Raw genomic sequence first — 23,007 nt, forward strand, 5'->3', positions numbered from 1 at the left:
AGATCACCTGTACTCCCTGTATACAGATCATCTGTACTCCCTGTATACAGGTCACCTGCACTCCCTGTATACAGATCACCTGTACTCCCTGTATACAGATCTCCTGTACTCCCTGTATACAGATCATCTGTACTCCCTGTATACAGATCACCTGTACTCCCTGTATACAGATCATCTGTACTCCCTGTATACAGATCACCTGTGCTTCATGTATACAGATCACCTGTACTGTATACAGATCACCTGTACTCCCTGTATACAGATCACCTGTGCTTCATGTATACAGATCACCTGTGCCCCCTGTATACAGATCACCTGTACTCCTTGTATACAGATCAACTGTACCCCCTGTATACAGATCACCTGTACCCCCTGTATACAGATCACCTGTACTCCTTGTATACAGATCAACTGTACCCCCTGTATACAGATCACCTGTACCCCCTGTATACAGATCACCTGTACTCCTTGTATACAGATCAACTGTACCCCCTGTATACAGATCACCTGTACTCCCTGTATACAGATCACCTGTACTCCCTGTATACAGATCACCTGTACTCCCTGTATACAGATCTCCTGTACCCCCTGTATACAGATCACCTGTACTCCCTGTATACAGGTCACCTGTACCCACTGTATACAGATCACCTGTACTCCATGTATACAGATCACCTGTACTCCCTGTATACAGATCACCTGTACTCCATGTATACAGATCTCCTGTACTCCCTGTATACAGATCTCCTGTACCCCCTGTATACAGATCACCTGTACCCCCTGTATACAGATCATCTGTACTCCCTGTATACAGATCACCTGTACTCCCTGTATACAGATCACCTGTACTCCATGTATACAGATCACTTGTACTCCATGTATACAGATCTCCTGTACCCCCTGTATACAGATCACCTGTACCCCCTGTATACAGATCACCTGTACCCCCTGTATACAGATCACCTGTACCCCCTGTATACAGATCACCTGTACCCCCTGTATACAGATCATCTGTACTCCCTGTATACAGATCACCTGTACTCCCTGTATACAGATCTCCTGTACTCCATGTATACAGATCACCTGTACTCCCTGTATACAGATCTCCTGTACTCCCTGTATACAGATCTCCTGTACCCCCTGTATACAGATCTCCTGTACCCCCTGTATACAGATGATTCTCTATGCAATGTAGCTCTGTCAGCTCTCCTATGATCGGTCTCTTCAGCTCACACTCCCAGCAGACACACACAATGAACACCTAACTAGGCCCGTTCCCAGTATGGCCGAGAAGACTCTCCGTTGGTGACGTCACGGCAAGCATCCCCGTCGCCTCGGTAACCCACCGCTCTCCTGCTCGGAGACCCTGCGCTTGCGCACTTCGCTCATAGCCCGGGCTGCCTGTGTGGTCCCCAGCACATGCGCAGTGGAGCCGCTCTCCTGTCCGGACCAGGACAGAGAGAAGAACAGTGCGGGGGGGGGGTGTGATGGTGCGGGCTGTATATAGACAGGTAAGTGAGAGGGGGCGGGGAGGTCTTCTGTGATCGCTGAGGGGCCCAGGACGGGGATGATGGGAAGAGGGGGATGGCAGAGGCCTGCATAGGTGCTCCATTAGTCAGCCTGCAGGTAGCCTGCCTCTGGCCTGCAGCCCCATCCTCATCTCCATCCCCATCCCTGTGTGAGGAGCCCCCAGGCACAGCTATGACAGGGCCTCATCCACAGCCTGATCACACTCCTCCTCTTAGGGGGGGACACCAGGAGAGGACCACAAACTTATCTCACTTCTAGAGTCATCACTGACCAATGAGGGACCTGGGGTCACCCTACATCCATCACTGACCAATGAGGGACCCGGGGTCACCCCACACCCATCGCTGACCAATGAGGGACCTGGGGTCACCTCACACCCATCACTGACCAATGAGGGTCCCGGGGTCACCCCACACCCATCACTGACCAATGAGGGTCCCGGGGTCACCCCACATCCATCACTGACCAATGAGGGTCCCGGGGTCACCTCACACCCATCACTGACCAATGAGGGTCCCGGGGTCACCTCACACCCATCACTGACCAATGAGGGTCCCGGGGTCACCTCACACCCATCACTGACCAATGAGGGTCCCGGGGTCACCTCACACCCATCACTGACCAATGAGGGTCCCGGGGTCACCCCACACCCATCACTGACCAATGAGGGTCCCGGGGTCACCCCACATCCATCACTGACCAATGAGGGTCCCGGGGTCACCTCACACCCATCACTGACCAATGAGGGTCCCGGGGTCACCTCACACCCATCACTGACCAATGAGGGTCCCGGGGTCACCTCACACCCATCACTGACCAATGAGGGTCCCGGGGTCACCTCACACCCATCACTGACCAATGAGGGTCCCGGGGTCACCCCACACCCATCACTGACCAATGAGGGACCCGGGGTCACCCCACACCCATCACTGACCAATGAGGTACCCGGGGTCACCCCACACCCATCACTGACCAGTGATGGACCCGGGGTCACCCCACACCCATCACTGACCAATGAGGGTCCTGGGGTCACCTCACACCCATCACTGACCAATGAGGGACCCGGGGTCACCCCACACCCATCACTGACCAATGAGGTACCCGGGGTCACCCCACACCCATCACTGACCAATGAGGTACCCGGGGTCACCCCACACCCATCACTGACCAGTGAGGGACCCGGGGTCACCCCACACCCATCACTGACCAATGAGGGTCCCGAGGTCACCCCATATCCATCACTGACCAATGAGGGTCCCGGGGTCACCCCACATCCATCACTGACCAATGAGGTACCCGGGTCACCCCACACCCATCACTGACCAATGAGGGACCCGGGGTCAACCCACACCCATCACTGACCAATGAGGGACCCGGGGTCAACCCACACCCATCACTGACCAATGAGGGACCCGGGGTGACCCCACATCCATCACTGACCAGTGAGGGACCCGGGGTCACCCCACACCCATCACTGACCAATGAGGGTCCCGAGGTCACCCCACATCCCAGGACCATCCCTCATCTAATACTCCATCACTGACCTACGAGGGTCCCAGGATCACCCCACTCCCATCACTGACCTATGAGTGTCCCGGGATCATCCCACACCCAATACTTCATCACTGACCTATGAGGGTCCCGGGATCACCCCACACCCATCACTGACCTATGAGGGTCCCGGGGTCACTCATCACTGACCTATGAGGGTCCAGGGGTCACCCCACACCCATCACTGAGCTATGAGGGTCCCGGGGTCACCCCACACCCAATACTCCATCACTGGCCTATGAGGTTCCCGGTATCATCCCACACCCATCACAGACCTATGAGAGTCCCAGAATCATCCCACACCCATCACTGACTTATGAGGGTCCCGGGATCATCCCACACTCATCACTGACCTAGGAGGATCCCGGGGTCACCCCTCACTCAATACTTCATCACTGACCTTATGAGGGTCCTGGGATCATCCCACACCCAATACTCCATCACTGACCTATGAGGTCCCAGGACCATCCCACATCTAATACTCCATCACTGACCTACGAGGGTCCCAGGATCACCCCACTCCCATCACTGACCTATGAGTGTCCCGGGATCATCCCACACCCAATACTTCATCACTGACCTATGAGGGTCCCGGGATCACCCCACACCCATCACTGACCTATGAGGGTCCCGGGGTCACTCATCACTGACCTATGAGGGTCCAGGGGTCACCCCACACCCATCACTGAGCTATGAGGGTCCCAGGGTCACCCCACACCCAATACTCCATCACTGGCCTATGAGGTTCCCGGTATCATCCCACACCCATCACAGACCTATGAGGGTCCCAGAATCATCCCACACCCATCACTGACTTATGAGGGTCCCGGGATCATCCCACACCCATCACTGACCTAGGAGGATCCCGGGGTCACCCCTCACTCAATACTTCATCACTGACCTTATGAGGGTCCTGGGATCATCCCACACCCAATACTCCATCACTGACCTATGAGGTCCCAGGACCATCCCACATCTAATACTCCATCACTGACCTACGAGGGTCCCAGGATCACCCCACTCCCATCACTGACCTATGAGTGTCCCGGGATCATCCCACACCCAATACTTCATCACTGACCTATGAGGGTCCCGGGATCACCCCACACCCATCACTGACCTATGAGGGTCCCGGGGTCACTCATCACTGACCTATGAGGGTCCAGGGGTCACCCCACACCCATCACTGAGCTATGAGGGTCCCGGGGTCACCCCACACCCAATACTCCATCACTGGCCTATGAGGTTCCCGGTATCATCCCACACCCATCACAGACCTATGAGGGTCCCAGAATCATCCCACACCCATCACTGACTTATGAGGGTCCCGGGATCATCCCACACCCATCACTGACCTAGGAGGATCCCGGGGTCACCCCTCACTCAATACTTCATCACTGACCTTATGAGGGTCCTGGGATCATCCCACACCCGATACTCCATCACTGACCTATGAGGTTCCTGGGGCTCATCCCTCACCCAATACTTCATCACTGACCTATAAGGGTCCTGGGATCATCCCACACCCAATACTCCATCACTGACCTATGAGGGTCCTGGGATCATCCCACACCCAATACTCCATCACTGACCTATGAGGGTCCCAGGATCATCCCACACCTAATACTCCATCACTGACCTATGAGGGCCCCGTGATCATCCTGCACCCAATACTACATCACTGACCTATGAGGGTCCCAGGATCATCCCACACCCAATACTCCATCACTGACCTATGAGGGTCCCAGGATCATCCCACACCCAATGCTCCATCACTGACCTATGAGGGTCCCCAGATCATCCCACACCCAATACTCCATCACTGACCTATGAGGGTCCCGGGATCATCCCGCACCCAATACTCCATCACTGACTTATGAGGGTCCCAGGATCATCCTGCACCCAATGCTTCATCACTGACCTATGAGGGTCCCAGGATCATCCCACACCCAATGCTCCATCACTGACCTGTGAGGGTCCCAGGATCATCCCACACCCAATACTCCATCACTGACCTATGAGGTTCCCAGTATCATCCCACACCCATCACAGACCTATGAGGGTCCCAGAATCATCCCACACCCATCACTGACTTCTGAGGGTCCCGGGATCATCCCACACCCATCACGGACCTGTGAGGGTCCCGGGATCATCCCACACCCAATACTCCATCACTGACCTATGAGAGTCCCGGGATCATCCCACGCCCAATACTTCATCACTGACCTATGAGGGTCCCAGGATCATCCCACACCCAATACTCTATCACTGACCTATGAGGCTCCCAGGATCACCCCACACCCATCACTGACCTATGAGGGTTCCAGGGTCATCCCACACCCAATGCTCCATCACTGACCTATAAGGGTCCCCAGATCATCCCACACCCAATACTCCATCACTGACCTATGAGGGTCCCGGGATCATCCCACACCCAATACTCCATCACTGACCTATTGACCTATGAGGGTCCCGGGATCATCCTGCACCCAATACTACATCACTGACCTATGAGGGTCCCGGGATCATCCCACACCCAATACTCCATCACTGACCTATAAGGGTCCCGGGATCATCCCGCACCCAATACTCCACTGACCTATGAGGGTTCCAGGATCATCCTGCACCCAATACTCCATCACTGACCTATGAGGGTCCCAGGATCATCCCACACCCATTGCTTAATCACTGACCTATGAGGGTCCTGGGATCATCCCACACCCAATACTCCATCACTGACCTATGAGGGTCCTGGGATCATCCCACACCTAATACTCCATCACTGACCTATGAGGGTCCCAGGATCATCCTGCACCCAATACTCTATCGCTGACCTATGAGGATCCCGGGATCACCCTACTGCCATTATTGACCTATGAGGACGGGATCATCCGACACCGATACCTGACCTAGGAGGGTCCCAGGGTCACCCCTCACCCAATTATTCATCACTGACCTTATGAGGGTCCCAGGATCATTCCACACCCAATACTCCATCACTGACCTTATGAGTATCACGGGATCATCCCACACCTGATACTCCGTCACTGACCTATGAGGGTCCTGGGGCTCATCCCTCACCCAATACTTCATCTCTGACCTATGAGGGTCCCAGAATCATTCCACACCCAATACTCCAAACCTGACCTCTGAGGGTCCCGGGATCATCCCTCACCCAATACTCCATCACTGACCTTTGAGAGTCCTGGGTATCATTCCACTCCCAATACTCCATCACTCACCTATGAGGGTCCTGGGGCTCATCCTTCACCCAATTCTCAATCACCCAGAGGGGAACCAGAGGAAAGTATTCCAACCTATCTACCACATCACATCGTTGCCCATAATAATAACAATAACAATAGTATTACCACTAATATTAATAATAATTATTATAATAATAATACCATCACCACCACCAGCAATAATAACAATAGTAATGATTAAAATAGCAATAGCAATAATAACAATATTATTTTAAAAGGAATAACAATACCAGCACATCAACATTAATAATAAAAATAATTATAATAAGGATAATAATATCACCACCACCAACAGTAATAATAATTATAATAAGAATAATAATACCAACAACAGCTAGAATAATAATAATAGTAATAATTATAATAAAAATAGTAATACCAACAATAACAATAATAGTTATATTAAGAATAACAACACCAACAATAATAGTAATAATTATAAAAAAACAGAAAATTTCCTATCAAATACTTACCTTAATTTTCCTTTCCTAATGGACTCCATGGCTGCATACGTATGGGTTAACCCCACCTCCACTCCTCCCCTATAGGACCCCACTCACATAAATCCTTGCTCTGAGCCAGAGGCCACGTTCCATAACTAGCCTACTCAAGACAATGGGAGGGAACTCCTGCTGCCATGGAGTCCATCAGGAAAGGAAAATTGTGGTAAGTATTTGATAGGAAACTTTCAGTTTTCTTGACAGACTCCATAGCAGCGTATGTATGGGGACTAACCATACAACTAGCCATAAACCCTATGGGTGGGCAATGCTGAACCATAGGCTTTAATTTGTACCGTCAACAGACAGGACCTGCAAGCCAAAATAAACAGAGGATAAAGAACCAGGCTCTGCACAACAATGGGCCATAAATGTATTGATTGAGGACCACAAGGCCGTCCTACTGATTACATTGGGAACCACATGCTGCAAAGCTGCCCAGGATGTAGATCCACTCCTGGTCGAGTGTGCAGGCACTACCTCCAAAGGAGCCAAGACCTCGGCTCTGTGAGCCTGTCAGATGGCCTAGACAATCGTGCCACAATTGTCCTAGATGAGGCGGCATGCTTCCCTTTGTCCTTTCCCGCAAAAATAATGAACAGGCGTTCTGAAGCCTGAAGGAAGCTGTAGCTTGTAGATATAACTTCACAATATCTGAGAGATTCCTAGAACCAAAGGAAGGCACTGCTGAGAGTCAGACTCAGGATTCCCTGTTTACTAGATATGCACTTTAACCAGCTAAGCCACAGTGCAACCTCTCCCACGTCTAAAGGACGCAAGTTAGTACTCTAAAGGTTGGCAGAACAATCTCTTGGTTCCCATGAAAGACTGATGCACCCTTGGAAATTGAGTCAAACATAGGTAACAGCACCGCTTGAACTGAAAAGAACGTAAAGAAAAGTTCTCCATGAATCAATCTCTGAGGCTTTTTTTGCCGACGTGATAGCCAGGAGAAAGGCAAACTTGACAGAGAGGCCTTCAACAGAGACAGCCCTAGAAAACTCCACTCCAATTGTTCAACATAATCTTGTGAAATTGACAGCCCCGCTTGCCTTGGGCTATCCCCAACAGGCAGGAAGTCTCCCATCCAGTATTGCTGGCATTGGACGTGATTGTGAACTAGGAAATGGGGCAATGGGATGGCAGTCTCTCCATTGCAGCCACCAGGGGACTCGCTCTCATTACTGAGGTTATGTAGATGACCTGAATTCTTTTCCTGGCTCCCACTGCTGGAGAAACCCCTTCCACAAGGGCCGCCTTCTCCAGAGCGTCCACTTGACCATTGGATCCGTAGACACCATAGTGCCAATCATTTTAGACACTGAAAGGCACGCAGATGGGAAGAAGACAGGGCCAGGAGTATTCTGTTCCAGAATATCGGGATCCAGAGTAGAGATGTAAAATTTCCGGAAATTTTGAAGCTTGGAAAAAAAACTGGTTTGGGGGAAAAAACTGACATTTTCGAGAAAAATTGAAAAAAATGCTACATGAGCACTTTTTTGTCTTTTTAAGATTGAAAGTCATTCTGTTACCACTAAAAATATAGTGTAGCCAAACAATTATCACAAACAGAATTTACTTTTTTATTTGTAACAAAGGGAGCAACAATCTCTTGAACTGCTTACTAGTTTATGTGGAACAGCCAAAAAGCCTCCACAAAACAATTTCCAAAACCAAAAGTAACAATTTTTCATATTTCCTCTCCACAGTATTAAATAAAAACCCCATTCTCATTAAAAGAATTGAAGATGGGGGAAGTGTTAAGAAGAGAGTGGGACTAAGTTTCAATGGACATTTAATCAGAATCGTTTTCTGAGCTGAAATTATCAGTATCCGTCTCTGCTTCTGCAGCTACTCTTTTTTGTCCGTCATCACAATTAGGAACTTCTAAAAACGTAAGGTTTGACCGGACTGTTTCTTGTTACAATAGCAGCACAGCACCTCCTAAAGGAAGAAATGCATACTGTTCTTGCATTGGAGGGTTCAGTTTGTTACCTAGGACTTGCTTGTCCTCACTCAGTGCACAGAAATTAGAATAATCTGATATCATACATTTTTTTAGAACTGATTTGGAAAATATTTGAACACCCTGTCTTAAAATATTTTATTCATCATGTGAAAATAAAATATTCCACATTATTTTTTTCTTTTTTCAATTTTTCCAATTTTTTGGAAAAAAACAAAAAAGCCTTCAGAAAAAAACGAAAAAAAAAACTTTTTTTCCGAATGTTTCTGTTTTTTTTCCGGGCCTTCACATCCCTAATCCAGAGACAAAGCAATGGTCTTCTTGATTATATTGAACTGAGCCCCGAGGCACCCAAGAGACTGAGTGGGCTCCAGGTGACTCTTTTCCAGATTCAACGCCAGACGAATTTGAGGAGCATTGAAAAGACCAGAGCTCTGGGCTCCAGCAGCTGCCCTATCTTGGGACAGTAGGAGAAGGACATCCAAGTAACTAGGCAAGTGTATGCTCCTTGTTTTGATAAAGACTATAACAACCAATAAGACTCTGAAAACACACAAGGTGATGTTGAAAGCCCAAATGGTGGACAAGCGAGCTGGAGAAGTTCTTGACCTACAGCGAACCAAAGGAACTTGTGGAAGTCTTCTACAATGAGCACATGAAAGTAAGCATCTTTAGATCTTTTGGAAACAAGCCAGTCACCTGGCTGGACCCCCTATGAATCAGGGACAATGTCTCCATCTTAAACTTCTCCTTTTGCTGAAAATTGTCTCAGGTGCGCAAGATCTAAAACCAGCCTCCGCAAGCTGTTCCACTTCATGACTATAAAAAGGGGCGAGTACATGCCCTGAAATCTCTTGCATTCTGAGACTGGCACAGCAGTGCTTTGCGACACCAGTAACTTTACGTAAAACAAGAGTATATACTTCTATTACCTCAGAGTGAGGCAAAATCTGTAGAAATGAATCCGAGATGAGGAGGACTTCTGATGGACCATGCGTGTCCTGAAATGACCACTTTGACGTTCCAATAGTCTGAAGCCCAAACTCATTTGCTTCTTGGATACCCGAGGTCAAGCTTTTAGCATACTTCTGAGGGGATATCTGGCTTCTTCATCAGCTCTTCCTAAAATCCAGACCTGGTCTGTAAAAACGTGCGACACTCGCACGCTCTGAACTTTGATCTTTAGACTGTCATCTTCTGGCCTAGCAGGCGCCAGTCCTGAGGCAGGACCCCGACTTGGCAACTGTGGCCTGGGTGATGGTGCTATCCAGCTTGCCAAACGATGAAGCTCCCTCAAAGGGATGTTACACTATGCCTGTTAGAGACGGGATCAGCAAGCCTAGGCCCCAGCCATAGCACTCAATTTGCCTTAACTGACGAGAGCATAACCCATGCTACTATGCGAATTATGTCAATTGGAGCCTCACCATGGAAACCGACACCAGCTCCTGAACTACAGAGTTTCTAAAAAAGCTCTTGAACACTGCGTCCACATTCTTCATCCACATTTTCATCACTTTAAACATGGCCACAAGAGCCCAGGCAGACTTTCAGGCCATTCACTGCATCTTCCAAGGAAGAGCAACATGCTTGCTTGCCTCACCAAGGCCTCAACAACTAGAGGGGCAGACTTTAAATGCTTCACATCCTTATCTCTGAATGGAGAGTTTGGCCATCTTGCTCAGAAGGGAGGTATATCTCGTGATATATCAGGCTATTTCCACACAAGCTATAGTAAGCGCTCAGATCTTCTCAGAGTGCATAAAAAAAAATCCAAAAGCTGCTTTATTACACTGTTTCAATGGGAATGGGTAAGAGCCTCTTTGACCTGCAGAAACAACAGGGTAATAAAGCAGCTTTTGGATTTTTTTATGCATTCTGAGAAGATCTGAGCGCCTACTATAGCTTGAGTTATATAGAAAGAACAGTGCAGCGCTAGATAAATATCACAAATGTGTTAAATCTTTGAATGAAATACCAACAGCAATAAATGACAACCAATAGAATAATAACAGGCTGGTATATAAATGAATCAATGAATTGTGTGCTCATAAAAATATTCCAATATCATGGTGAAACATATTAAGGTGAAAAACAACTAATATAATAGGGTGAAAGTGAAAATAAAGTCCAAAAGTATTGGTGTTCAAATACAAAGTCCTGGATCAATGTTCCACCACTGGTGCTGCCCACCACCTAGTGATAAAGTAATGGAGGCTTACCAGACAGCCTGCGACTGCCCTTTTTCAGGGGGGTCAAAACAGGCTCAGTAGAGATATGTAGATCTCAGGAAATGTCCCGCAGGGAGCTCTGTGGAAATTCCTCCAACCTCCTTCCTGAAAGGCTGACCAGCGACACCAAGGAGCAATTCGAAGGATACTTTCCCAGGGGTACTTTTTATATGGCAATCAATGTTTACTTCCAATGGAATCCAGCAAGGGTGAACTTGTTTTATCCACTGCATTTAGCTCCTATTATATTGCAGAAATCACCGTATTTTTTCAGCCCAGTGGATTGGTGTCAGCAGTCATTTCTCCTTAGTTTGAACAATTTTTTTGCTTCAGATGTCAGTTTCAAAGAAAGCCCTGAAGGAGCTGTTGGTGTATGGGTCTCCTGATTTTGGATGACAATGACTCTTCCGGTAATGCCACACCCTCTAACACGCCAAGGCTGGATAAACTAAGTAGTTGTGGTGATATGTGCAGTTTTCCTAATGCCGCGTACACATGACCGGACTTTACGGCAGACTTTGCCCGGCGGACTTTTCGACGGACCTTACGACGGACTTTCTGAATGAGCGGACTTGCCTACACACGATCAACCAAAGTCCGACGGATTAGTACGTGATGACGTACGATCGGACTAAAACAAGGAAGTTCATAGCCAGTAGCCAATAGCTGCCCTAGCGTCAATTTTTGTCCGTCGGACTAGCATACAGACGAGCGTACTTTCTGACCGGACTTGAGTCCGTCGGATAGATTTGAAACATGTTTCAAATCTAAGTCCGTCAAACTTTTGAGAAAAAAAAGTCCGCTGGAGCCCACACACGATCGAATTGTCCGACGGACTCCGGTACGCCGGAAAAGTTTGCCGGAAAGTCCACTCGTGTGTACGCGGCATTACACATGCCAAAGATGCAAAACTGAACACAGTTTTGCAACTTTGGCATGTGTTAGGAAAACTGCACATATCACCACAACTACTTAGTTTATCCAGCCTTGGCGTATTAGAGGGTGTGGCATTACCGGAAGAGTCATTGTCATCCAAAATCAGGAGACCCATACACCAACGGCTCCTTCACGGCTTTCTTTGAAACTGACATCTGAAGCAAAAAAATGTTCAAACTAAAGAGAAATGACTGCTGACACCAATCCACTAGGCTGAAAAAAATATGGTGACTTCTGCAATATAATAGGAGCTAAATGCAGTGGATAAAACAAGTTCACCCTTGCTGGATTCCATTGGAAGTAAACATTTATTGCCATATAAAAAGTACCCCTGGGAAAGTATCCTTCGAATTGCTCCTTGGTGTCGCTGGTCAGCCGTTCAGGAAGGAGGTTGGAGGAATTTCCACAGAGCTCCCTGCGGGACATTTCCTGAGATCTACATATCTCTACTGAGCCTGTTTTGACCCCCCCTGAATAAGGACGGTCACAGGCTGTCTGGTAAGCCTCCATTACTTTATCACTAGGTGGTGGTCAGCACCAGTGGTGGAACATTGATCCAGGACTTTGTATTTGAACACCAATACTTTTGGACTTTATTTTCACTTTCACCCTATTATATTAATTGTTTTTCACCTTAATATATTTCACCATGATATTGGAATATTTTTATGAGCAAACAATTCATTGATTCATTTATATACCAGCCTGTTATTACTCTATTGGCTGTCATTTATTGCTGTTGGTATTTCATTCATAGAGTTAACACATTTCACATTTGTGATATTTATCCAGCGCTGCACTGTTCTTTCTATATCTATTCTCTGTGCCCTTATATCGGGGTTATAGTGTTCAGCAGCAGGACTCCTTTCACGTTTTTTTACTTATTTACAATCATTTTTAATACTTTTTCACATATTGTTTATGCACCTAGCGCAATTCTTTCCTTTTTACAGCTTGAGTTATATCACCAGATTTGTGTGGAGCATTATATTCGATCAGCTGCTATTTTGTTATATACAGTATAACACACATATACACCAATCAGCCATAACATTATGACCACTGATAGGTAAAGTGAATAACATTGATTATCTTGTTACAATGATATCTGAAAGTAGGTGGGATATATTAGGCAGTAAGTGAACATGTTGTCCCTGAAGTTGATGAAAGCAGAAAAAATGGGCAAGTGTAAGGATTTGAAGGACTTTGAAAAGGGTCAAATTTTAATGTCTAAACGACTGGGTCAGAGCAACTCCAAAACTGCAGCTCTTGTGGGATGTTCCCGGTCTGAAGTAGTCAGGACCAACCAAAAGTGGTCTAAGGAAGGAAAACCGGGAAAATCGGCAACAGGGTCATGGGCGGCCAAGGGGAGCGAAGAATTGCCCATGTAGTCCAATCCAGTAGAAGAGCTAGTGTTACTCAGATTGCTGAAAAAGTTAATGTAGGTGTCAGAACACACAGTGCAGTTTGTTGTGTATGGGCTGTGTAGCCTCAGAAAGCCAGCCACAGTGGGGGCACTTGTGTGGGTGCGCTCCCAAGCTGGGCTGTGTATGTTCATAGACACACTACCATATCAGCTAAAAACATGTTCCCCAACAATCAGCCTCCACATACAACACTAATAGTCTATTTCTCTCCAACAGTAGAAGAAGATGGATGCAGAAATACAGAAGCCCCTCCCACCTTCCACCGACAAGCAGAATGTAACGCCCTAACTGCTCATTAGGAATTTGTTGTCACATCTCGCAAACATGGACAGTCTGCGGACAGTTGCGGATTTTCTTGGCTCCACCTCCGACATGAACCACCTGACTGGAGAGGTAAGTGGACAATGACTGTAGACTCACACAGTTGGTTGACCCATACTGCTTACTGCTGAACAGCACAGAGTATAATGTATGCCTACATGCCAGTGCCAGAAAACTGCTTCCTGCCCTTGGGTTTATTGGTGCAGTCACATGACCACTGTCAGTTCATGGCACAATTCCTGCAGTCTCTTGGTACATACAAAAAAAAAGGGAGCCTACGAAGATAGCAGTGATTGCACAGGCAATGTGATTCTATGCTCCTTTTTAAACTCCAAACAAAATGTTTTTCTTTCCCCATGCAGTGAGGCTGTGCCCGCACTGCTGGGTTAACTTCTTGTTTTTGTCTAGGGCAGTGGTGTCCAAACTGTGGCCTGGGGGCCAGATGCAGCCCTTTGTGCACTGTTCTATTCACTGACACCAACGAAGGGGCACAATTCCTCCCATTGACACCAACATTAAGGCACTATTCCTTCCACTGACACCAACGATGGGGCATTATTCCTCCCACTGACACCAACAATAAGGCAAAGTTCCTTCCACTGACACCAACAACGAGGCACTATTCCTTCCACTGACACCAACAACGAGGCACTATTCCTTCCACTGACACCAACAACGAGGCACTATTCCTTCCACTGACACCAACAACGAGGCACTATTCCTTCCACTGACACCAACAATGAGGCACTATTCCTTCCACTGACACCAACAACGAGGCACTATTCCTTCCACTGACACCAACAACGAGGCACTATTCCTTCCACTGACACCAACAATGAGGCACTATTCCTTCCACTGACACCAACAATGAGGCACTATTCTTCCAACTAACACCAACCATGGGGCACTATTCCTCCCCCTGACACCAAAGATAGGGCATTGTTTACTAAAACTGGACGCCAGGACATTTTCTACTCCCACTGGCCCTAGTCCAGCCCTCCTGAAGTTTAAAGGACCGTAAACTGGCCTTTTGTTTAGAAAGTTTGGAGACCCCTGCTCTAGGAGGTTGGAGAGCAGAGATACACATACTTAATTCTCAGATCCTCACAGCACAAGATCGGTCCCTGCAGCTCCTGCCTTTCCTCCCCCCACAGTCTAGCAGATCTGCTGTGGATGTAAGGACACCAGGAACAGTCCACCGCTGGATGGTGGGGGAGCGCCGTTTGCCACTGGAGTGATGGATCGGGTGAGTATAAGGCTTTCTGATCACCCCTTGACAAAATGAGCAGTTAGCCTATGCAGTGTGGGCACAGCCCCCTTGTATAGGAAAACTTTTGTTTTTGCCCAGAGTTTGGCTCGAAAATTTTAAACATCATGTCTAAGGCCTCGTTCTCATGGGTAGTTTACTACGGTGTACACCCCCGCATGGGGATGCACAGGTGTTCTGTGTATCCCCGTGCAGGCAGTCCCATTGATGTCAATTCTGATGCAGTGGCTGTACGGACACAGCTGCTTCTCCCAATTTACAGGAGTGTAGGTGTTTGTGTGTGCGGCCCTGAATGCACACTGTCTGAGTTCAGGGCTGTGCACCCGCACAAATGTGAGATTGGGAGCAGTGGCCGTGTCCGTGCAGCTGATGCAGAACCAATTTACAAGAATGGGACTGCTTGCACAGAACACCTGCACATCCCCATGTGGGTAAACATGACCCTCACACAGGTGTAGGCTATACTGTGCCACCACAGACAGAAAAGTCTCCCCTGTGCTCCTTCCAATAACATTGTTCTTGCCACTTGCCTTTTCTTTGGTCTCTTGGCTAGTTGCCACCAACTGCCATTTCCATCCAGTGAGAGGGCCCTTACTATCCACTGGCAAGCTCTCATTGGACAGTGGAATGGCGGTTGATGTGGCTTAGGCATGGTACAGGGAAAGTCAGGTTCTTAGTAACCAAGTGAAACTAAATCAGAGAGGAGCACAGAAGAGGCTTTCCAAGTAGTAGGCATCCTGCGGTGTGAAAATATATTACTAAATATAAACTCGCGCTGATGGAAAAAACTAAGTGATAATGAAATGCAGCTGCTGTAGACAAGGTGCTAATCACTTGGATAAATGTGGATAAAAAAATACAGCGCTCGCACACACAATATAAGTGAAAGCAACAAAAAAGTCCAAATAAAAATCAAAATAATTGCAACTGAAGTGTTATGCCCCGTACACACGGTCGGATTTTCCGACGGAAAATGTGTGATAGGACCTTGTTGTCGGAAATTCCGACCGTGTGTGGGCTCCATCACACATTTTCCATTGGAATTTCCGACACACAAAGTTTTAGAGCTTGCTATAAAATTTTCCAACAACAAAATCCATTGTCGGAAATTCCGATCGTGTGTACACAAATCCGACACACAAAGTGCCATGCATGCTCAGAATAAATAAAGAGATGAAAGCTATTGGCCACTGCCCCATTTATAGTCCTGACGTACGTGTTTTACGTCACCGCGTTCAGAATGATCGGATTTTCCGACAACTTTGTGCGACCGTGTGTATGCAAGACAAGTTTGAGCCAACATCCGTCGGAAAAAATCCATGGATTTTGTTGTTGGAATGTCCGATCAATGTCCGACCGTGTGTACGGGGCATAAGTCCACAATGAAGTAGGTGCAAAAAATGCTTCACAGACTTGCAGAAGTACAGTGACACCCCCCTTTTGCATCCCCGCTCACCAGAACAGGACGACCCCCAGCTTTGCAGTCCAGGGGTCTTTCAGGCTTGTAAATGGTATCCCACACACGTGGATTGGTGTCAAAACATCAGATGATGGATCGGTGTAAACATCAGATGATAGATTTCCAATAGGAGGCTCTCAACAGGATATGCAGGCACCCAGAAATGAAAAGAGGATGGACTAATAGTGAAGTACTGTTAAAAAGTTGATTTCATGCGCATAGGGATCGGTACTTACAAAAAGACGATTAAAAACAGGCATGGATATAAAGCTGTAGATCCAGGAAGCAGCCGTTCATAGCATGCGTTCCACGGACAGGAAGTGACGTCATTCGAAACAGGAAATTGTGTCAATGAATTTCGCCCTCCCTCAGGGCATCATCAAGGACCCTCCCTCAGGGCGTCCGATCCTGCCAGTCACAATAAGGATGCGACTGGCAAGATCCGGTTCCTGGGACACAGTGAGAGGAACTGATGTTGTGCCTTCCACTGTGTGACATCAGAAATCACAGATTTTGTTACTTCCGGGTTTGGTTCTTCGTTTACCTGCCCGTTACTGGCCAGTGAAGAAGTTGATCAGACCGATGTGTGTCTGATCGGCTGCATTGGAGGCCAGAGGAGAGATTTGGGGTCTAATAGACCTCAGATGTCTCCATAAAGAGGACCTGTCACGGCCCATGCTATCACAGGGGATGTTGTTGATAAAAAAAAAACCTAAAGAGACAACGTACAGTACTTTGTACGTGCTAAGGAATGCATGCGTCAGTCTCGCACGCATATGTAAATGGCAATTGCACAACTCATGTGAGGTATCGTCACAAACGTTATAGTGAGAGCAATAATTTTAGCTCCAGACCTCCTTTGTAACTCTAAACTGGTAACCTGTAAAGGCTTTTTAAAGGGTTGCCTCTGGAGATTTTTAGGTACTGTAGTTTGGTGCCATGCATGGTTACATAGTTACATGGTTGGTAAGGATGAATAAAGACAACAGTACATCCAGCTCAACCTGTGTTGGTGTGTGTGCGTGTCGAAAATAATTTCTCATATCCTCGTATATTGCTTTCACTAAGATGCACGTCCAAGAGTCTTTTAAAACTCTCCACTATCCAACTATCCCTTCCACGGGTGTACACAATTTTAAAGCATGTTTGGTATGTATTTACTCTGTGTAATACATCATCTTTTTACATTTTATTCATACATTGGGTATTATAATGTGTTTTTGTGCATAAAAAATCATTAGGGTATTTTTTTTCCAAAAAAATCTGTGTTTGAAAAATTACATACTAATATGCAACACCCGACAGTTTATTCTCCAGGGCCTCTGCCTTAAAAAAGTATATAATATTTGGAAGTTCTAAGTAGTTTTCTAGCAAAAAAAAATTATGTAGGAGAGGGATGTTAGAGTTGGCCCGGACTGGAAGTAGTTAGCAGACCATAAAGGCCCAAACTACAGAAATCCATTGCTAGGGTTTGTATATACATCACAGAGGAGTACTTGGAGCTTTAATCCTACATTGGTAATGCACAGCTTTATTCTAACTCAGGGCAAATTCTTTTAAAAGCCCAACTCTGACCCAATTATACTCAGTTTTCTGCTCTCTCTGAGATTTTACAATATGCCTGGTCCTGCCAGGTATGGGGGAAGGTGGCATGTGATCTCCTCCCAGGATGCAATGCTTAGAGGTCACGGCCAATCACCAGGTCCTTATATTGTCACAATAGGAGGACATCATCAACCCTTTGCAAGCCCCAATGCCAGCTGACATGGAGGTCACACAGTGCTCCCAGCTCCAATAGAGGAAGGAACAGCAAGGGTGCATGGCAGAAGTATGAAGGGTGGGCTTTCCATGAGCTTTCTAGAGACTCTGTCACTTTGCCCTTTAAAGGCTAACTCTGGCGAAATTAATAATCTACCCTTGCAGTAGCTCTCCACCTGCCCTGTAAGGGCTACATGCTCATTTTTTTTTTTTTGGCTAGGGCACAATTATGAAAATTTTTTATTTACCTTATCTCTCACTTCTGCAGGCTTCTCCTCTGCATGCAACCGACAGACAACAATCTGTCTGTCAGTCCCACTCTGATGTCATCAGATACAATGCAGGACCGGCAGTCCTGTCTTGTATGAGAGGATGCCGAGGGTCCGCCCACATTTCAGAACATCGGAGGAAAGTTGAGCAAACTGGTTGCCAGGAGAGCAAGGGGTAAGTAAAGCCGCATTACAGTGGTACCCTAGGCAAAAATAAGCATTTAACCATTGCCGTGTGTGCGCGCGCGTGCAGGGGGGGGGGGGTTGGGGTTCCCACTGCAAGGGTATATTTTTAATTTCCGTGGAATTCAGCTTTAATGCACAAAAGGACGGAGTTTCTCTGAAGTGCAAGTCCACATTTTGAAAGCTTATATACAATTTATTGGCCATAAAAAGGGTGTGGGGTCCCAGGTAATTCCCTGGGGGACATGTAGTAATGCAAAAAATTTTCTTTAAAAAGGTTGTTTTTACAGGAGCAGTGATTTTAATGATGGTTAAAGTGAAACAATAAAAATTAAAAATTCCTTTAAATATAGTGCCTGGGGGTCTGCCTGTAAAGTGGCGCATCTGTACCATGTATAGAACCTGCTGCAGCAAAACTGACATTTAGAAAGAAAAGAAATGACCATTACCATTGCCGGCAATACAAACATGTTAAAAAAAACGACGTGGGTCCCCCCCTCCAAATCCATACCAGGCCATGTGGCTCTGGTATGGATTTTAAGGTAAACCTGATGCCAAAATAAAGAATAAAAAACAGCATGGGGGCTCCCCCCCAAAAAAAATCTATACCAGACCCTTATCTGAGCATGCAGCCCGGCAGGTCAGTAAAGGGGGGATGAGCGAACCATACCCAGCCACGATGCCCTCAACATTGGGAGGTGCTTTGCTGGGTTCATGAGTTCACAAGGGGCAGTGTCACCAGATGACATCACCGGGTGGCCCCGTCCCTTATCTATTTAAGAACTGTCAAACGGCAGAGCAGTTATGCCGCGTACACACGGTCGGACTTTTCGTCTACAAAAGTCCGACAGCCTGTCCGACAGACTTCCGGCGGACTTTCGGCGGACTTGCAGCAGACTTTCTAACGAACGGACTTGCCTACACACGACCACACAAAAGTCCGACGGATTCCTATGTGATGACGTACACCGGACTAAAATAAGGAAGTTCATAGCCAGTAGCCAATAGCTGCCCTAGCATGGGTTTTTGTCCGTCGGACTAGCACACAGACGAGCGGATTTCGGGGTCCGTCGTAGTTACGACGTAAAGATTTGAAGCATGTTTCAAATCTAAAGTCCGTCGGATTTGAGGCTGAAAAAGTCTGCTGAAAGTCCGGAGAAGCCCACACACGATCGGATTACCAGCCAGCTTTAGTCCGTCGGCGTCCGTTGGACTTTTGTAGACGAAAAGTCCGACCGTGTGTACGCGGCATTAGTGTTCGTCACAGGCAGAGCGTTTTTATTTTAATTTTTTCGGGTCCGGTGGTGTGGTGGGCATCGTGATTGACGATGGATCTACATTGGGGGACATTGTTTTTAATTTTTATTTAATGAAGGAATTGTCAGAAACTTTCTCCTGTTTTTATTTATTTTTGACACTTTTTTGGTGAATGGGTAGGGGTACAATGTACCCTATAATCATTCACATTGGGGTGGGGGGGATCTGGGGGCCCCCTTGTTGGGTTGCCAGAAAGAGGCCCATGGGGACAAGGTGCTTCGGGGTGGGGGGGGCAAACCCCCCCTGCCCCACAGCACCCTTCATGATGAGGGCATGTGGCCCGGTATGGTACAGGAGGGGGGGCGCTCACCTGTCCCCCTCTTTTCTGTCAGGGTGCATGCTCAGATAAGGGTCTGGTATGGTTTGTGGGAGGCCCCACCTATTTTTTTTTTATGAAGTGGGGTTCCCTTTAAAATCTTAAAAGACCTGACGGGCCTGGTATGGATTCGGGGGGGGGGCATGCCCTTTTTTTCTATTGCCAGCAATGTTTGTTTTCTCATTCAGCTGTCAGCGGGAAAGCCTGTTGACAACTGATTACTCATTTGTTGTTAAAGACGCAGTGGCCGGTTTCCCAGCTCACTCCTTAATAACCAGCTATTGAATGTACCCTGATTGGGCAAAGCTGTGCATTGCGAGCAGTGCATTGTGGGGTGCTCGGCAAGCGAACATCCCGCTGAGCGCCCCAGAAATTCAGTTGTTCGCCGAACAGGCGAAGTTCGGGCCAAACTTTTGCTCAGCTTGAGCTGTTCGCCCAACTCTAGTGGTAGCTGTGGGCCAATCACAGCATCACAGTAGTAACAATGAGTCATGAATGAAAGCCATCGTTCAAACGATTGCTGTTACAGTGATCAACAATGTAACAAACAATCATAGTGTAAAACATTTTATAAATTCCTGATCACCCCAACTATGGTGACACTGCACTTTTCTGATGAGAGTATGTAAAAAAAAAATTGTAAAAAAGAAAATGATTTAATTTAGTTTTTTGTACATACTGTCACCAGTCAGTATCCCTGATAACTGCCACACCAGTCATTTGATGACGCTGTACTGCACTGGTGACAGTATTTAGAAAAAAAAAAAAAAATATATATATATATATATATATATATATATATATATATATATATATATATATATTTAATTTTGTCTACTTTTGGGGGATATTTGTACTGTTCTGGCATTTTAGGGCCTCAATAAATTATATTGGCCATCAGTACATCAGGATCAATCAATTTTCAAATATTTACCATAGCTTGTAGACTCCACAGTATAACTTTTAAACAAACCAATTAATATACACCTATTGTTTTTTTTGGGGGGGGAGTTTTATTTTTTTTACCAAAGACATGCAGAAAAATACATTTTGGCTTGCATTTAAGAAGAAAGTTTATTTGTTTGAAAAATGTTATAACAGAAACGAAGAAAAACATGTTTTTCTTTAAATTTTTTTGGTATTTTTGCATTTATATAGTAAAAAAATAGAAAACCCAGTGATGATTAAATACCACCAAAAGAAAGCGCTATTTATGTGAAAAAAAATGATATAAATTGAATTTGTGTACAGTGTTGCATGACCAAGCGATTGCCAGTTAAAGTAGCGCAGTGTTGAACAGCAAAAAATGTCCTGGTCATGAAGGGGGTAAAACCTTATAGAGGTCAAGTGGTTAAAAACCTGACAGGTGTCATAACTACTCCCTACTCTATCCAAAATTTAGAAAATAATTGGGCTTGACAAACACTTTAATTTTGGCTACCTAATTTTTTAGTTTTTAAGAGGGAGGGGGTTTACAAATACTACAGGCATGGGGATGAATCTATATACATTATAGCCCATTTCCTCCTTCTTAACTAATTCATTCTTTTTTTTTTTTTTTTTTTATTCAGATTTTATTTTTTAAATTTTATAACAAATAAGCAACAACAAAAACAAGCCATTAAAAAAAAAAAAAAAAAAAAAGTATTAATTCTTAACAATTTTTCTGCTGGGTCTCTGTCCAGCAGGGGATAAAATCACTTGCCACAGTTCCAGAGGAGACAGCCTGGTCCTTGGGGTCTTGGTAAGATATTATTTGGCTCTGCTTCTTCCCCGAGTTACTGTGCATAGAAATAATTCTCCTCTCGTAGAATTAGAACTGATCTGTGCTGCGAACATTAAAAAGCTTTTCCTATTTATGTTTTTTAAAGAAATATTTCAAAGTAATTAAATAAAAAACCTAGAAGATGTAATATGTGTGTATGTGTGTCTCTAATGCCGCGTACACACGACTGGACTTTCCTTCGGAATTAACTCTGACGGTCTTTCCGACGGAGTTCCGCTGAAACGAACTTGCCTACACACGATCACACCAAAGTCCATTCGTTTAGAACGCGATGACATACGACGGAACTAGACAAAGGAAGCTCAATAGCCAGTAGCCAATAGCCGCCCTTGCATCGTTTTTGGTCCGTCGGAATAGCATACAGACGAGCGATTTTCCCGATAGGAACTGAGTCCGTCGGAAAAATTTGAAACATGTTCTATTTCTAGATCCGTCAGAATTTTCGAAAGAAAAGGTCCGATGAAGCCCGCACACAATCGGAATGTCCGACAGAATGGTTCCGTCGGACCTTTTCTGCCGGAAAGTCCAGTCGCGTGTACTCAACATAAGGCCTCATTCACACTGGCGTACTACAGTGTACGATCGCGCGAGCACTGTGTTTACCTGCATAGGGATGCACAGGTGTTCTGTGTGGGTGCGTGTGCATGGCCCTGAACAACGACAGCGTGTGTTCATTTGGGGGCCATACAACCCCAACCTGCACAGATGTCCGATTGGCAGCAGCCTCTACATCCCAATTGTCATGAACAGGACTGCTTGCACTGTAGCACGCTCATGTGAATGAGGCCCAAAAGTAAGATATTGTTTTAAAGCTTAGGTACACAATCGAAATATACACACGTGATCTTTGTCAATGGCCAAAATGAATATATAGATTAGTGGTTCTCAGCCTCGGTCCTCAAGTCCCCCCAACAGGCCATGTTT

At 46.4% G+C, this 23,007-nt stretch overlaps 1 protein-coding gene across 3 annotated transcripts in view; it reads left to right on the top strand.

Annotated features, from left to right (window-relative positions):
- The first annotated feature begins 1,356 nt into the window (after positions 1-1,356).
- Positions 1,357-23,007, top strand: part of LOC141106500 (uncharacterized) — a 50,909-nt gene continuing 29,258 nt past the window's right edge. The window contains exons 1-2 of one of the 3 annotated variants that reach the window (XM_073597310.1): positions 1,357-1,511; positions 13,624-13,800. In XM_073597310.1, the coding sequence (XP_073453411.1) occupies positions 13,732-13,800 (69 nt within the window). In that variant the 5' untranslated portion in view covers positions 1,357-1,511; positions 13,624-13,731. Of the gene's footprint in view, positions 1,512-13,623; positions 13,801-18,480; positions 18,657-23,007 lie in introns of those variants that run through there. The other 2 variants (XM_073597312.1, XM_073597313.1) reach the window with 2 other exon arrangements.

This window comes from Aquarana catesbeiana, linkage group LG08 (assembly GCF_042186555.1).
Source record: "Aquarana catesbeiana isolate 2022-GZ linkage group LG08, ASM4218655v1, whole genome shotgun sequence".
NCBI classification, from domain to species: domain Eukaryota; kingdom Metazoa; phylum Chordata; class Amphibia; order Anura; family Ranidae; genus Aquarana; species Aquarana catesbeiana.